Source organism: Salmo salar, chromosome ssa04, assembly GCF_905237065.1.
Source record: "Salmo salar chromosome ssa04, Ssal_v3.1, whole genome shotgun sequence".
NCBI classification, from domain to species: Eukaryota; Metazoa; Chordata; class Actinopteri; order Salmoniformes; family Salmonidae; genus Salmo; species Salmo salar.
In genome coordinates, this window is record NC_059445.1 from 44,000,733 (window position 1) to 44,017,827 (window position 17,095).

Here is a 17,095-nt window from a genome sequence, read left to right on the forward strand (position 1 = left end):
TGGCTTTAACCTGGGCTCACATACAACGAGGTCCTGGTCCTGCATGATCACATTTAGAGAGGCTTGAGGCTCACGGTGATCTGATCTGCACAGATAGAACAGATAATGGGAGACAGTGACCTTTTCATGTGTCTGGACACATCATACACCTTCTGCTCAGCACACACATCACATATATGCTCTCCTACACTCGTTATTCTACACACACAGTTAGCATTGTAAGCAGAGAATTATTGTGCAGGCCTTTGAGTCAGGTGTGTGAGCTCCTCTCTATGACTCGGAGTTGAGTAATCAAATCATGTCTGTCACTGTGTACATTTTCACTTCTGCACAGCCACATGTGTTCTATTTAGGCATATCGTAATGCTTTGATACAGAGCATATGTGTGCTATTTAAGTCTCCTTATTGGGACATTTCAAAGTGTACCATTTCTGTCCATCCTCCCAACGTCAAGATTCCCATGATTCAACATCCCCATCATTGCTATATTCAAGTTGCCAGTCACGTGCGTGTGTGACATCAGTGATTACTCTGCTGTCATAACTGTATCCTGAGGTCACATCCTGTCCACTACGGGCCTGACACCTTTCAGAGCTACACGCCGTTGACCTTGTTAATAAGTGGGTTCAAAGTTTAATGCTGGGAATGAAGCCCACAACTATGTTGAGTATGGCCATGATCCATGCTTCATTGCTACATTTGAAGTCGGAAGTTTACATACACTTAGGTTGGAGTCATTAAAACTAATTTTTCAACAACTCCACAAATTTCTTCTTAACAAACTATAGTTTTGGCAAGTGGGTTAGGACATCTACTTTGTGCATGACACAAGTCATTTTTCCAACAATTGTTTACAGACAGATTATTTCATTTATAATTCACTGTATCACAATTCCAGTGGATCAGAAGTTTACATACACTAAGTTGACTGTGCCTTTAAACAGCTTGGGAAATTCCAGAAAATTATGTCATGGATTTAGAAGCTTCTGATAGGCTATCTGACATGATTTGAGTCAATTGGAAGTGTACCTGTGGATGTATTTCAAGGCCTACCTTCAAACTCTGTGCCTCTTTGCTTGACATCATGGGAAAATCAAAAGAAATCAGCCAAGACCTCAGAAAAATGTTTGTAAACCTCCACAAGTCTGGTTGATCCCTTGGGAGCAATTTCCAAACCCCTGAAGGTACTACGTTCATCTGTACAAACAATAGTATGCAAGTATAAACACCATGGGACCACGCAGCCGTCATACCGCTCAGGAAGGAGCCGCGTTCTGTCTCCTAGAGATGAACATACTTTGGTGCGAAAAGTGCAAATCAATCCCAGAACAACAGCAAAGGACCTTGTGAAGATGCTGGAGGAAACAGGTACAAAAGTATTTATATTCACAGTAAAACAAGTCCTATATCAACATAACCTGAAAAGCCGCTCAGCAAGGAAGAAGCCACTCCTCCAAAACCGCCATAAAAAAGCCAGACTACGGTTTGCAACTGCACATGGGGACAAAGATCGTACTTTTTGGAGAAATGTCCACTGGTCTGATGAAACAAAAATAGAACTGTTTGGCCATAATGACCATCGTTATGTTTGGAGGAAAAAGGGGGAGGCTTGCAAGCCGAAGAACACCATCCCAACCTTGAAGCACAGGTGTGGCAGCATCATGTTGTGGGGGTGCTTTGCTGCAGGAGGGACTGGTGCACTTCACAAAATAGATGGCATCATGAGGCAGGAAAATTATGTGGATATATTGAAGCAACATCTCAAGACATCAGTCAGGAAGTTAAAGCTTGGTCGCAAATGGGTCTTCCAAATGGACATTGACCCCAAGCATACTTCCAAAGTTGTGGCAAAATGGCTTAAGGACAAGAAAGTCAAGGTATTGGAGTGGCCATCACAAAGCCCTGACCTCAATCCTATAGAAAATTTGTGGGCAGAACTGAAAAAGCGTGTGCGAGCAAGGAGGACCACAAACCTGACTCAGTTACACCAGCTCTGTCAGGAGGAATGGGCCAAAATGCACACAACGTATTGTGGGAAGCTTGTGGAAGGCTACCTGAAACGTTTGACCCAAGTTAAAAAATGTTAAGGCAATGCTACCAAATGCTAATTGAGTGTATGTAAACTTCTGACCCACTGGGAATGTGATGAAAGAAAAAAAAGCTGAAATATATCATTCTCTCTACTGTTATTCTGACATTTCACATTCTTAAAATAAAGTGGTGATCCTAACTGACCCAAGACATGGAATTTTTACTAGGATTAAATGTCAGGAATTGTGAAATACTGAGTTTAAATGTTTTTGGCTAAGGTGTATGTAAACTTCTGACTTCAACTGTATGTCCAATCATGCTTTCTCTCTTAATACTAATATCACGGTGACATCATGGTGACTGTTGAAGGTCCTACAGATATTAGTATTAAGAGAGAACGCATGATTGGACGTAGCTATGAAGCATGGACCATGGCCATATTCAACATAGTTGTGGGCCTTATCGAGAACAGTTGGCTCAAGCTGCTGCTTGATGCTCATCTGGAGAAACTTTCATCTGATCTCACATTGACGCTGAAGCGAACTACATGAATATTGCATTTTCTCTTTCAACTTCTCTTTTTAAAACAACGCTAAATTAGTGCCTTCATCAGAGTTGCTGATGAAACGGATTCTGATGCATTATTCAATGGTCGAGTGTTAAAACCGTGCCATAAATGATGAATCAGGATTGTATACATAATATGAAGTATTAACACCAGATGACACACAGGTCAAAGGAAGGGAAACCATAGCTTTTGAATCTATGGGTGTTGATCATGTCTTGACAGTCTCTACCTGTGGTCTGTGTGAGGCTACCCAGGATTCAGTGTGTTGCTGAATCCCACGGCCTTATTACTGCAGTGGACAGATTGGAATGGCCTTTGGCCGCCTTCATGGCCCAGTGTTTATGGGAGTGTGGGTGTTTGCTTCCTTGCCTGCCTGTGCCCTCTCCTCCTATTTGACTGCACTAGCTGTAGTTCTAGCTGTAACTCCACCTCTTGTGAATACACTTCCAGCTTTATGTTTGCTCACACCATTCTGCCTCACTGCTCTGTTGAAGATGATTTCAGGCAAACTTCCCCCGTAATCCCCCCTGCTGCTGCCCCTGCCCCAGTCTGGAGGTCCTGTATAGGGGAGGACTGTACCAGGATGCACCAGAGCCTGCAGTCCACTAAGCCAGCCAGGGACCAGGGCAGTCCAGCACCACCTCTGCCCAGTCGCCCACCCAGTGTGAACACGTTGGGAGATGGCCTGGTTCATTAGACCAGAGCTTTCATTGGCATGAGGTGGAACATGGTTTACCATTGACTTGAATTGTTTACAGGCCAGCCAGAAGAAAACAAAGCTGCTTTCTCAATTTTACACAGAGCTCTCAGGGTTTCACACCATAGATCATTACATGCCAATAAACTGTACAACACTGTAATTTAGTATCTAGAAATATGTGTAAATGTCAATTTTCTCCCATAACACAGCACTGTTTGGTGAAGTGCTGATACCGTGCCCTTCTAGGACCCTTCCCCCAGAACTGCTAAGTGGGTCCTGCTTTATCTGAAGTGCTTTCAGAGTGTTGTTTAGAGCCTTTATTTAATTAGTTAAGTACTAAGAGATAAAAGCCACATTCCTACCCCATGACTCAGTCCCCATCAGACTCCGGCCTTAACATAGGCCAACCTTGACACAAGTGGAGCTCAGGCGCAGGCACTCCCCTCTAAAGGGCTCTCCACAGTGTTTTCACAGTCTACGCAAATGGAGCTCAGTTTGCGACGCGTTCCAAAAAAAAAATTCAGCCGCACGAAAGTAGAGAGGTACGTTGCGGACTGTGTGGAGCCCTTAAGGTCGGTTCGTTACAAGTGGGATCTTGTGGTTCAGAATGTTGAAGTTTTCGGTAACACTTTACTTGACACATAACATGTCCTAACCTGTCATAATATGGTCATTTACATCTGTTTTAAAATATATTGCGTAATTTTATGGCTGGTTATGACACCTACATTCAAGTGTCAAAATCCACAAAACCTACCTCACAAGGCAAAACATTCCATTACACCATAGCCTACTTGTCAACAGTATTTTTATGTTATATAACATTATGAAATTAATCATAGGTGTCATAACCAGCTACAAAATTACGCAATATAGGTCACAACAGCTGTAAATATATGGGTCATGACAGTGTTATGACCATATTATGAAAAGTTACATCAGCTGTTGACATATTATGACATGGTTATGACCGTGTCATAACGTGTTATGACGGTAGGTATCAAGTAAAGTGTTACCAAGTTTTCGAAACGTTGTGGAGTGGAAGCGTGTTTGTCTAACTCTCAGTATGTATCAGGCTGTGAGAGGGATACATGTACCCAAATGCCCAGGACTCTAACCACACATGAAAAGGCTCATCAAGCCCAAATCACAGGGCTGATTAAAGATGAGAAGACTTAAAATAGCACTTCCCTTTGTTTGGAGGATGAGTGAAGCAGAAAGTCAGTCAGAGAGAACAACTCCCTAGTCCCTTCTCTCCCTCCTTCTTTTCCCTTTGTCTTCTTCATTCCTGTCTTCCTTGTATACTAGCACACCGGGGAATGTCTAGGTTTCCATTCTTTGTAATATTTTTGAATAAAACGTTTCATACGAGAGAAGTGTGTGCATCTGAAGCAGAAAGACGGAGATACTGAATATGCAACTTCAGAGACAAAGAACGAGAGAGCGAGAGAGAGAGAGAGAGAGCAAAACAAAGCGAGACGGGGTAAAGAGCGAGTGGGATTCAATTAGGTGAATGTTGAAGGGGAAACATTGGTCTCGTTTGTTAAAACAACTACATGTCCTTCTTATTACTGACATGGCTCTTGGACCCTGTTCTCCATTCGATGGTCCCCCAATTACACAAAACAAGGCATACAGAAAATATTATTCATGCCACTTAACCTTTACGAAAGAGAGAGGGAGGAGCAGATGGAGAAACAGGATGCAGGAATAGAGAGAAACAAGGAGATATGAGGGAGAGGCACATGGAGGGAAAATGAGCTAAAAAAGTCGAAAGGGGATACAGATCAAACAAGCACAAAAACAAGGGAAAAGCACACGTTTTTATTATAGTGATGCACTGTTCTGAGAATCCATCTCATATTGGAGGGAACATACATCATCACCCCCCACCGCACAGTGAAACCCTCATCAGCGCAATCTTAAGACTGCAATTACTCCATTATTCGCCACATGCTCTCATGCTCTGCCAAGACTTTGAAGGCCTGCCAGGGAAGCACCTTTGAAACAGAACATTAAAAACGAGGAGGGCGGTGAAAGGGAATTTGCAAATGATACTGGCAGGTAGCTACTAGGGTGTGTAAAATGAAGAAAGCAAATGTTAGTGTGTGGGTGAACACCCAGGTCCGTGATACAAGTCAGTCTTCAACGTCCATCCATGTCTGAGGACATCAGGGAGATGACGTGGAAACCAGCCACTAGCGCTGTTACCTTCAAGTAGGTTTTGGTTTTGCTAGGGCTTTGTGGATGGGGGTGCGGATGGACTTAAGCATCTGCCTCGATTCCAAAGGTTTGAAGATAAAACAAAAATGACTTTTTATTATCCCAAACCTTAACCCTTGCAACTTAACCATTCGGAGTCAATGCCTAAAATGAAGATGTCTGAGTTAATGCCTAAACGTAACCTTAAACACTTTGAAATGTGACGTTTGGAAAACGTTGAAATGTGACGGTTGAGAAACATGGATGACCGTCTAATTCTGACGTGAGGCTGTGTGAGCTAGTTGGGGTGTAAAGGTGTCCACGTGCTTCCCAGCCGAAACAGTTCGCAAGAGTTCGTGCATATATTATGACGACATTTGTGTTCGTTTTGGACTTCGGGTAAGGGGTTTTTCAGCTGTTTAAGCACACGTCCCTTTTTCTCGAGGTCAGCCGAAGTTCGGGAGCCGAATGCTACGCTCCTTCGTCCGTGATTGGTCAACAGTAGGGATTCTTCAATAAAGTCTGTTGTCATTCAACAAGAGACGACTTGTTTTCATGCACATTTTTTCTTTCAGAAATACTGAACCAAATGTCTTTTGTGCGACTAAGATCTCCTCAGCAAAAACATCAAAATTAATGACAGATTTCTTGAGTTATCTTAGATTAATTCTGGCTATTTTGAGTAAGTGTATACTGGCTACGGCATCTTCAATAGGAGAAACAGTCCTATGCCGCTTTTTTCTCGTTCTTTTCAAGCGAAGGTCTTTTAAGGGAGTATGCGAGCACACTCGTTCGTCTAGCCGCCAGCCGAACTGAAGCATGCTGACGCCTTAAGCCATACACCTACTACAAAACATGTGAAAGGGAGGAAAGTTCTTTATGTCATGCACCCTTTCACTGATTTACTCATCACTCTTGAATTCTGTCCATATCCCTGGGCAAGAGTTGATGAAACCAATGGATTACTGAAGAGATTCCATCAGATTAGTCCTTCTGCCAAGAATCCCAAGCAATGCCCCAAATGCAGCTTCCACCACTAGCCTGGATTCTGACATCCAATAGTTTATGACTGGTAACATTCTCACTGGTTATGTTTTATTGAATAAATCAGCTCCAGATAGCTCTGTGGCTATTCATTATGGTAATGATCTCAGGTAAAAGAGGGCACACAGAGAGATGGAGCTACTGAGGAAGGGATTGAAAAATACTTGATGTTAGATGGTTCCTCACCACGAAAGTAGTCTATGGGCCAGGAGAAACTGTAATCCCTGGTTCAGTTTTCCTTAAAACAGCCTCTACAAACTTCAGCCACCATAAGCTAACTACCAATGGAAGTCATGCGACATGAATTTATTAAATTTTTTTGCTTTGTTTACATGCCCCCAGCACTTCCATTGATTGTTAGCTGTAAATAGTGAACTACTCCTTTAAGTGCCTTGCTCAAGGACACGTTGACAGATTTTTCCACCTTGGCAGCTCGGGTATTCGAACCAGTGACACTTCGGTTACTGGCCCAACGCTCTAACCACTAGGCTACCAGCAGAGAAAGCGAGTGAGCGAAAGAGAGAAAAAAATCCCCTCACATACTGCTTTGTTGTCTGACTGACAGTGGAGCACTCCACAAGAGGGGACGGCTGGGTGTGTGTTGAGTTGGAGGATTATCCTCCCTTACTCTCACACCCCTAATCCGAGGTCAAGTGGTACAGCTCATTTGGTGCTGTTACCAAAGTCACCTTCACAAGTCTATGGAAAACTTTTGTTTGGTCGCACATTCAGTATTTCACTACAAGTATGCATTCATTTCACACAAGCTTGCTCATATACAGACAGCTCGCCTATTCATACACATACCCACTGCACTTTCCTTTGCCCTTCTTCATTTGACACTTTATTCTCCCCAGTTCAATCTAGACTGTTAAATATTTAGACTGGAAAATACACAGGTTTAACACAGACACGCCTAGGCATCCATCACACACGGCTGTCTGAGCAGGAGGTGCCACAGAAGGACAGGGGTGGATTGTTCCTCACTGGATGAGTAAACAAGGCGAGTCTAAACACTCTGACTGAGACAGCCGCTGAGTGACTGACTGGGAATACACCCCCACACACCCAACAACAATGATACCCACACCCCCAGGAACAACATGCACAAACACAAAAACACTCAGGGAAGTAAACACACACACTCCTTTCTGACACAGAAATCACACTCACTCCAACTCTGAGGGTGTAACACTCCGGCTGTATGTGGCAGTGTAAGGGGGGTAATGAGGCTGAACACATGTGAAGACGCAGGGACCTCATCCTTAAACTCACGCTACCCGCTCCTCAGTCTCCTGACACTGTTTTGGTTCCCTTTCTTTTCCCAAATCTTTCAAAGGTTTTAATCTGAAAACGCTTAGCCCAGTTAACCAGGCTTTTTATCCTCAGCCAATTAGCAGGCGATTCATTAAATATTGAGCAGCCTGTGAAGTATTCATTTTCAATGCCCATTTAAGGGGGAAGAGATGAACAGCAAATTGGCCTTAGACAACTCTGCCTCAGATGTCAAATCCAAATCAAATCAAAGTTTATTTGTCACGTGCGCCGAATACAACAGGTGTAGACCTTACAGTCAAATGCTTACTTACAGGCTCTAACCAACAGTGCAAAAAAGGTACAGCGGGGGAAAAAAGTATTTGATCCCCTGCTGATTTTGTACGTTTGCCCAGTTACAAAGAAATGATCAGTCTATAATTTTAATGGTAGGTTTATTTGAACAGTGAGAGACAGAATAACAACAAAAGAATCCAGAAAAACGCATGTCAAAAATGTTATAAAATGATTTCCATTTTAATGAGGGAAATAAGTATTTGACCCCTCTGCAAAACATGACTTAGTACTTGGTGGCAAAACCCTTGTTGGCAATCACAGAGGTCAGACGTTTCTTGTAGTTGGCCACCAAGTTTGCATACATCTCAGGAGGGATTTTGTCCCACTCCTCTTTGCAGATCTTCTCCAAGTCATTAAGGTTTCGAGGCTGACGTTTGGCAACTCGAACCTTCAACTCCCTCCACAGATTATCTATGGGATTAAGGTCTGGAGACTGGCTAGGCCACTCCAGGACCTTAATGTGCTTCTTCTTGAGCCACTCCTTTGTTGCCTTGGCCGTGTGTTTTGGGTCATTGTCATGCTGGAATACCCATCCACGACCCATTTTCAATGCCCTGGCTGAGGGAAGGATGTTCTCACCCAAGATTAGACGGTACATGGCCCCGTCCATCGTCCCTTTGATGCGGTGAAGTTGTCCTGTCCCCTTAGCAGAAAAACACCCCCAAAGCATAATGTTTCCACCTCCATGTTTGACGGTGGGGGATGATGTTCTTGGGATCATAGGCAGCATTCCTCCTCCTCCAAACACGGTGAGTTGAGTTGATGCCAAAGAGCTCCATTTTGGTCTCATCTGACCACAACACTTTCACCAGTTGTCCTCTGAATCATTCAGATGTTCATTGGCAAACTTCAGACGGGCATGTATATGTGCTTTCTTGAGCAGGGGGACCTTGCGGGCGCTGCAGGATTTCAGTCCTTCACAGCGTAGTGTGTTACCAATTGTTTTCTTGGTGACTATGGTCCCAGCTGCCTTGAGATCATTGACAAGATCCTCCCGTGTAGTTCTGGGCTGATTCCTCACCGTTCTCATGATCATTGCAACTCCACAAGGTTAGATCTTGCATGGAGCCCCAGGCCGAGGGAGATTGACAGTTCTTTTGTGTTTCTTCCATTGGTGAATAATCGCACCAAATGTTGTCACCTTCTCACCAAGCTGCTTGGCGATGGTCTCGTAGCCCATTCCAGCCTTGTGTAGGTCTACAATCTTGTCCCTGACATCCTTGGAGAGCTCTTTGGTCTTGGCCATGGTGGAGAGTTTGGAATCGGATTGATTGATTGCTTCTGTGGACAGGTGTCTTTTATACAGGTAACAAGCTGCGGGTAGGAGCACACCCTTTAAGAGTGTGCTCCTAATCTCAGCTCGTTACCTGTATAAAAGACACCTGGGAGCCAGAAATCTTTCTGATTGAGAGGGGGTCAAATACTTATTTCCCTCATTAAAATGCAAATCAATTTATAACATTTTTGACAGGCGTTTTTCTCTATATTTCTGTTGTTATTCTGTCTCTCACTGTTCAAATAAACCTACCATTAAAATTATAGACTGATCATTTCTTTGTCAGTGGGCAAACGTACAAAATCAGCAGGGGATCAAATACCCCCCCCCCCACTGTATTAGGTGAACAATAGGTAAGTAAAGAAATAAATAAAAACAACAGTAGAAAAGACAGTGAAATATAACAGTAGAGAGGCTATATACAGGCACCGGTTAGTCAGGCTGATTGAGGTAGTATGTACATGTAGATATGGTTAAAGTGACTATGCATATATGATAAACAGAGAGTAATAGTAGTGTAAAAGAGGGGTTGGCGGGTGGTTGGTGGCGGGACACAATGCAGATAGCCCGGTTAGCCAATGTGCGAGGGCACTGTTTGGTCAGGCCAATTGAGGTAGTATGTACATGAATGTATAGTTAAAGTGACTGTGCATATATGATAAACAGAGAGTAGCAGCAGCGTAAAAGAGGGGTTGGGGGGTGGCACACAATGCAAATAGTCAGGGTAGCCATTTGATTACCTGTTCAGGAGTCTTATGGCTTGGGGGTAAAAACTGTCGAGAAGCCTTTTTGTCCTAGACTTGGCACTCTGGTACCGCTTGCCATGCGGTAGTAGAGAGAACAGTCTATGACTGGGGTGGCTGGGGTCTTTGACAATTTTTAGAGCCTTCCTCTGACACTGCCTGGTGTAGAGGTCCTGGAATGCAGGCAGCTTAGCCCCAGTGATGTACTGGGCCGTTCGCACTACCCTCTGCAGTGCCTTGCGGTCGGAGGCTGAGCAATGACCAGGCAGTGGACCAGTCAGGATGCTCTCGATGTTGCTGCTGTAGAACCTTTTGAGGATCTCAGGACCCATGCCAAATCTGTTTAGTTCCTGAGGGGAAATAGGATTTGTCGTGCCCTCTTCATGACTGTATTGGTGTGTTTGGGCCATACTAGTTTGTTGGTGATGTGGACACTAAGGAACTTGAAGCTCTCAACCTGCTCCATTACAGCCCCGTCGATGAGAATGGGGGCGTGCTCGGTCTTCCTTTTCCTGTAGTCCACAATCATCTCCTTAGTCTTGGTTACATTGAGGGATAGGTTGTTATTCTGGCACCACCCGGCCAGGTGTCTGACCTCCTCCCTATAGGCTGTCTTGTCATTGTCGGTCACCAGGCCTACCATTGTTGTGTCGTCTGCAAACTTAAAGATGTATTGGAGTTGTGCCTGGCCATGAGGTCGTGGGTGAACAGGGAGTACAGGAGGGTACTGAGCACGCACCCCTGGGACTCCAGTGGACTCCAGTGTTGAGGATCAGCGTGGCAGATGTGTTGCTACCTACCCTCACCACCTGGGGGGCCCCAGGCACTCCCTAACTCCACTCACTCACTCATCTTCATGTTATATCCATGTTTAGAGTGTGTGATTTTTCTATGTCTGTACTGAACATTTTTCTGCATTCATTGCGTGTCTGTTTGTAATTTGTGTTGGTCGTCTTGGCCATCGGGAGTCTGAGGAAGAGCTGTCTAACAGGCCATGAGTAAACCCATTGACCTTTTCATATATCGGAGGAACATTAGGATCCATACGGATGAGAGATTCTCAGCAGTAGCACAGAGCTCACACTCAGTGTGTCCCTCTATCTGGGCCCACTTAAAAAGACTGTTTCATCAGACCTAACTCTAGGCTATTTTTGTCTCTCCATCTCTTGGTTGCATCTTTCCATCTCTTTATATTTCCCTCCTTTCACCGGCCACTCTCAACATCTTGACTCTTCTTGAGAATTGTACCCCTTATTGCAACTCACTAAACAAAACTTTCTCATGAATACATTATTCATTAATTATAGTGACATTTGGGCAGTTTGTTCATGTATCTATTCTGTCTGTGGAAATGTAACCTAACAACTACAAGGTGATTTGGGTAGCCAAAGTCTTGTAGGCCTATTTAATCAAACCTTCTTTGATTGTTCAACTGTGTATCTGTGTCTGTCCTAACACGAGAGAGAAATTAAGGCCTAGCTTATGAATTGATGCACAATTACTGCATGCTTGCCAATAGGTGAGAGTCTGAGCTTTGACAAAAGAGGAGCTTGCTTGAACAGCGTTGGACAAATCCAGGCCAAGTTCTCACTGGCTTTCATAATTCCCCATTCGCAAACTCAGCATGAGTCTGCGCAGGCGGGAGGGAGGGTCGAAACCACGGAGGGCACGCACGCGACCCATTATGAGGGTGCAATCATGCATGAAGACCACCCCCTCTCACACACAAGCCTGACATAATAAGCGTCTGCCATAAACAGCCATTCCCACGCTTAACAACCCAAGTGCGGTCTGCTTGCTCTCTCTACAGCCAGAAAGGTAGACTATAGTTTTACAATAGTCTATATTTAACTATAGGCACAGGACACCAGGGTTGGGCTCATTTCAGAATCTTGGAATTGACTCCCATTCAACTCATGAGTTGAAATTCGAATTGGCCACATCCCACAGGAAGTAGAATTTAATTCAATACAATTTAAATAAATTCCACTCAGTCATATACAGTGTTCACGTGCTAGTCAAAACTAGGAAACTCTGAAATGTCCAACTTACTGTAGTTATACGTGTGCCTTGTTCAACAAGTTAACACGTCGGAAATGTCAGAGTTTCCTAGTTCCGACTAGCACGTGAACGCGCTAATAGAACATGAGTTTAATTGAATCTGACAGGTCACACTTCCAGATACCAAAGAATATACACTATATATACAAAAGTATGTGGACACACCTTCAAATGAGTGGATTTAGCTATTTCAACCACACCCGTTGCTGACAGGTATATAAAATCGAGCACACAGCCATGCAATCTCTATAGACAAACATTGGTAGTAGAATGGCCTTACTGAAGAGCTCAGTGACTTTCAACATGGCACTGTCATAGGATGCCACCATTCCAACAAGTCAGTTTGTCAAATTTCTGCCTTGCTCGAGCTGCCCTGGTCAACTGTAAGTGCTGTTATTGTGAAGTGGAAACATCTAGGAGCAACAACGGCTCAGCCGTGAAGTGGTTGGCCACACAAGCTCACAGAACAGGACAGACGATTTCTGAAGCATGTAAAAGTCGTCTGTCATCGGTTGCAACACTCACTCCTGAGTTCCAAACTGCCTCTGAAAGCAACATCAGCACAATAATTGTTTGTCGGGAGCTTCATAAAATGGGTTTCCATGGCAGAGCAGCCGCACACAAGCCTAAGATCATGCGCAATGCCAAGCGTCGGCTCACTGCAATTGGACTCTGGAGCAGTGGAAACGCATTCTCTGGAGTGATGAATCACGCTTCACCGTCTGGCAGTCTGATATACGAATCTGGGTTTGGTGGATGCCAGGAAAATACTACCTGCCCGAATGCATAGTGCCAACTGTAAGGTTTGGTGAAGGAGGAATAATGGTCTGGGGCTGTTTTTCATGGTTCGGACTAAGCCTATTAGTTGCAGTGAAGGGAAATCGTAATGCTACAGCATACAATGACATTCTAGACGATTCTGTGTTTCCAACTTTGTGGCAGCAATTTAGGGAAGGCCCTTTCCTATTTCAGCATGACAATGCCCCCATGAAGAAAGCAAGGTCCATAAAGAAATGGTTTGTAAAGATCGGTGTGGAAGAACTTGACTGGCCTGCACAGAGCCCTGACCTCAACCCCATCTGAAAACCTTTGGGATGAATTGGAACGCTAACTGCGAGCCAGGCCTAATCGCCCAACATCAGTGCCCGACCTCACTAATGCTCATGGCTGATTGGAGGAAAGTCCCTGCAGCAATGTTCCAACATCTAGTGGAAAGCTTTCTCAGAAGAGTGGAGGCTGTTATAGCAGCAAAGGGGGGGACCAACTCCATATTAATGCCCACGATTTTGGGATGAGATGTTTAACGAGCAGGTGTCCACATACTTTTGGTCACATAGTGTATCACTTTTCTCTGGAAAACATGTTCATATTATCTTTTAACTTATTGCTTAGAATAGACCATTATATTTCCAGCACCATTTCGTTTGTTTGGCTTCTTTTTGAAAGTCACGAGGTCAACTTAAGGGTTGAACTAATGCATTCTGGTCTAAGTGATTAACAAATCTAAGTGATTAATGAAATATAATAACATTTCATATTTTATATGCATGTTTTATGTACAACATGTTTATATTTGTATAGACTAGGCCTTGAAGTGACATTTGAATTTAATTATATTTCCTTTATTCAAATTCGAATTCTTTATCCCGTTTACTATTTCAATTCAAATTCAAGAATCGAATTGGAATTTGATATAGTTTCAATTATATTCTAAATTAAGCCCAACCCTGCAGGACACCCATCTCTATTGAATAGAACCCGTGTTTGACTTCGCTGGACATTATGTGCCAGGAGACTCCCGTCTTCCTCGAATGTAATCCTCTCCAATGAAGTCAGTCTCCCCACCAACACTATTCACCTCCACCAGCAACAAGTAGTTTAGCCTAGTGTAGAGCTGGTTATTGAGTGAACTCATGTCATTAGCGACCTGAAATCGAAGCTTACAAAATAATCGGTGTCCCCAAGGTGCGCATGTTCCCCATGAGTTGGTAGTTGTATTGTTGCGTTCAATATCTTTCTCCAAAGGCCACTCTGCCGGACTGCAATGTCACCTAAATAACGCACAGTTCTTCGCGTTGACAGCCTGTAAAGACACGGTGTACACGAGTGACATGTATTCAGTCAGTCATTATCAGACGTTTTTTTTTGGGGGGGGGGTAGACGACGACGACTTATAAATACATCTAAACAAGTCTATATGACAGCGTTTAACCACGTACCTCTTGTTCAACGTATTCCAGTAAATAGGTTCCATGTTACCTGCAGCTATTCCCAGTAGATCCACAAGAAAGATCAAAATAAATCCCAAGCCATTAGAGCCGTCCCAAAACGCCAAAGCCATCCCTTCTCCTCTGCTCTCTCCTGCCATTTTTCCCCAAAAAGTGACGGGGAATCGATTAAGACAAAGAATCGCTTGGAGACTGCGAACGAAGTTCACTAAATCCCTGGAAGCGCACAGCTATGGTGAGACTTCGGAAACCGCATAAGAAAAAACGTCCCAAAAATCAGACAACATTCAGAGTAGTTGGAATGTGTGAAGAGATAATGTGTCAACCTCTTGAGTTTAAAGTGCATTAGTGGCAATATGTAGCTTTCTGGTTTGAAACGTGTCCAGCAATTATGGACATTTTTGCATGACAAAGCCCATGTCCATCCTCTCTCCTAAATGTCACCTCTCCAGACAAATGCAAATGCGTTGAATGTCGCGAATATCGGAGTAAACGCCTTCTACCACTTTGGAAGCGTAATTTTGGATAGCTGGCGTTTATCTTCATTGGCGAAGTGCCATTGCCTACCTTGCCACGCAGATGCACTGGTTTGCTTGCTCAAATGTCCCTGACTCATACAGCCTAGTCCAATGTTGTATAAGAAAACATTCGCTGACCCAAGTTTATCATCGCCTATTCGCTATTCTCTTGAATGCTTAACGCATTAAGGCTTTTACCGCTTTCTCCATTGTTATTGCTTCTGCGTCTTAGCGCACAAAGAAATGCCCATTCTATCCGTCCTTTATCCTTTCCGCTATTTTGGCATTAAAAAATTAAATAACAGGTCAAACTTCTTCGGTCAAACTTCAAAAAGGACAGGGAGTAACTGAATATTGCACCTCGATTAACTCGTTTTGATCAAAGCCAGTTTCCCGAGAGGTCTCTTCTGTTCACAATACTGCTTTATGTTCGTTGCATCCTTCTCTCTCTCAACCTCGTACTATGCTGCACACTGATAGAGTATCTAGGTATGGAGTGCAGTAGCACATGCTATGCAAGACTACTTGTGTCCCAGAGTGTAGCTCTGGGAGACCCCTTACCATTTATCACCACTCAAACTGATGACATACCTAAATGGAAAATGCCCTCTAATCAGTGTAACACGCGAATCGGAACAACTTCCCACATCATATATATCCTCTTTTCGCCATTATAGCAGCGACAGGTAGACTTCGGATTGTCTAATGCCGACAGTGGCCAAGGAACATAGTGAAAGGGCATCTAGCCTATAACCAACATATTTTGCCCCAAATATTGTGGCAGATGCCGTGTCAAATGTTGGTTAAGAAATGCCCGATGTGCAGTAACACGCTTGTAGCTCCCCCACCCGTTATTCTGTAACAGATGGTATTAATTTATAATATAACAATTCAGCGACTCATTTCCAGTAGTTTCATGATTGGGAAAGCAGAAAAGGAAGCGGAGTAAAGTGCAGACTATAGGACAACAAAACTGAACCTACCATGCCACCACGTGGCAACATGTAAAACAGCAGGCAGTGTAATATCACATATTGTAGTTTTTGGTAACATGTAAGAGGTTAGACCGACCACCAAGAACGTCGGACGTGCGCAGTAGATCACCAGCTGAGCGTCGACGAACAGTGGCAATTCAACTTGTGGAATCGTCGAGAAAAAACGTCATGTTAGTCGGTCATCCCTTTAAAACAATATGTAATTGCGAAATTATGACAACACATTCATATTGCATTCCACACAGTTTATTTATTCTGTAACACGTCTATTCAAAAGGAAAACTATATACACAATGCCTGCCCCCCTCCCCCATCTCAAATTCTGCTGTGGCCGAGTAGCAAGCGTCAAACCTAGAACATTTTCCCCAAAACGAATTAACCAATTTTGCATGACAGACATTCCTCTAATAGCTTTAGCATTATATTTTTATTTTTACAGCACTCACATTAAATCCCCATTACTGCAATTGTACTGCTCTGTTAGAAGGGCAAATGTCCCAAACCAACCCAAAGCCAGCAATCATTGGATACACTTCACCAGGTAAAGCCCATTACTTAGGGATGGTGGGGGAGGGGACATCACACACATGGGCAATTTCATTCTGTACATTTAAGGCAAGTAAAACCAAATAAAGGTTCAAATAACCAAACAAAAATGAGTAGAGGAATTAATCGTTCACTATTTACATCCAGGAGTTGAAACTTGCCAACCAGATGTGCGCGTGTGTGAATGAATGTAACAGGCCATGAGCATAGTTGTACATGTTCAGTCATTTTGAGAGTCCATGTTCACAAGGTGTGTTAACTCCTGGTTGAGACCTTAGTCAGCTGGGTTCCATCTCACCCTCAGTCCAGGACTGGGACAAAGCTGGTTTCTCTCCTCTACCGTCTGCTCCCCTCTGAGACCATCCCATGTCCAGCTGTGGTCCAGTCCAACAGTATGAGAGCCCACAGGCCTCAGCCGCCAATACACCTCAGACAGTCGTCCAGCAGAGAGGCCGCTACATGGACAGAGTAATGAGGTGGTGGTGTCCATGAGGTATCCTGCAGAAACAACACTATTAAGACGAGGATGATTAAACACTATAACCCCAATCATAATAGATTCATAAACTAA

At 43.7% G+C, this 17,095-nt stretch overlaps 1 protein-coding gene across 1 annotated transcript in view; it reads right to left on the reverse strand.

Annotated features, from left to right (window-relative positions):
* Positions 1-15,692, reverse strand: part of LOC106603204 (ephrin-B3) — a 38,072-nt gene extending 22,380 nt beyond the window's left edge. Inside the window, exon 1 of the mRNA XM_014196540.2 lies at positions 14,457-15,692. Coding sequence (XP_014052015.2) covers positions 14,457-14,605 — 149 coding nt within the window. The 5' untranslated portion in view covers positions 14,606-15,692. The remainder of the gene's footprint in view (positions 1-14,456) is intronic.
* Between the last annotated feature and the right edge of the window lie 1,403 nt (positions 15,693-17,095).